We start from the raw sequence: 1,165 nt of genomic DNA, 5'->3' as shown, positions 1-1,165 counted from the left end.
CCCATTGGATGCAAAATTTCTTGTGCAAAACAGCATATAAAATGCTAGCAGCTTTTTTTCACCAAACTTCTCGCCTCGATGAACTTACAAAAACTTGTATTCGTCATAACGCTCGTTTCCATTTTCGTTCTTCCCTCATTACAATTTCAAAAAAAAAGGAAAATATTCCAAAATCCCTTATTATTTAAAAGATTTCATCAATTTAGACTATATATGAATGATATAATACAAGAACTAGAGAGCCTAAATTCTAGAAGCCTGAAAGATCTAATTGTTCAACAATTTGAAAATGTTAAAATCTGCTTAGAAAATGAAGACTTTAAACTAGCGATATACTATATGCCAACTCCAGATAATATAAAAAAGCTAGGATCGGAACAACTTGAATTTTTTAATATAAAGAAAGAATATCTAAATGCACAATTACAAATATTATGTTTGGGTTTAAAGGTGTTTGAAAACGGCCTCAAAAAACCCCTGTGTCAAAAGATTAAACAAATTTTCGATCTTTTAGAGATGATGCAAAAGAAAACAATTGACCTCTCTAAAAAAAGTGAAAGCACTAGAAAAGAGCTAAAAAAAGAGTTTGAAAATATACTTGAAAAAATTAAAGAGAATCCAAATGTTCCAGAAATTTTGAAAATTCTAGAAAATCTAGAGGAGAAAAACAACGAAAAATATGAAAAGGTAAAAAAAACTCTAGATGCTCTAAACAAGCGAAAAATTGAACCTATAGAATATACTTTCATTTCTAATGGATTTCTAAACCATCTGAAAGATCAAGATGCTGGAGATGGTGAAAATAAAATTAAAAAAATGTCTACAGAGTTTTTTGAGATTCGGGAAGAATTAAGAAAATCTGATTCTTCTATTCTTGTGCCTTTTATAACTGGCTCCGATTCTCTAACCAAAGATATAGACAAAGGGCGTAAAGAAGCTCTAGAAACTCTAGAAAAGATAATCCTTGAAATATCTCCAGAATATTTATCACTTCAGCCAGAGAAAAAAAAGCGAAAATTAAGTGAAGCCAGTGATAAACCATCAGAAGTATTAAAGCAGCAGAATGCTCCTATCTAACAATAAATTATACCCATTTAATACCATTATTTGATACGAAGATCCTCCCAATTTTGGGTCAGTAATTTAAGCCTATGCTGGTCGTTGT

General features: G+C 30.5%; 1 protein-coding gene across 1 annotated transcript; it reads left to right on the top strand.

Annotated features, from left to right (window-relative positions):
* Positions 1-213: 213 nt before the first annotated feature.
* DI09_353p10 (uncharacterized protein) lies at positions 214-1,077 on the top strand (the record flags this gene model as incomplete). The annotated part of the gene is made up of 3 exons (XM_013382428.1): positions 214-553; positions 614-687; positions 718-1,077. 3 exons carry the CDS (start codon positions 214-216, stop codon positions 1,075-1,077), a joined length of 774 nt encoding a protein of 257 aa, XP_013237882.1.
* Between the last annotated feature and the right edge of the window lie 88 nt (positions 1,078-1,165).

Source organism: Mitosporidium daphniae (genome assembly GCF_000760515.2).
Source record: "Mitosporidium daphniae strain UGP3 chromosome Unknown contig-353, whole genome shotgun sequence".
Classification (NCBI taxonomy): Eukaryota; Fungi; Microsporidia; genus Mitosporidium; species Mitosporidium daphniae.
Note: the sequence above shows the minus strand (reverse complement) of the source record. Positions and strands in the feature narration are given on the sequence as shown.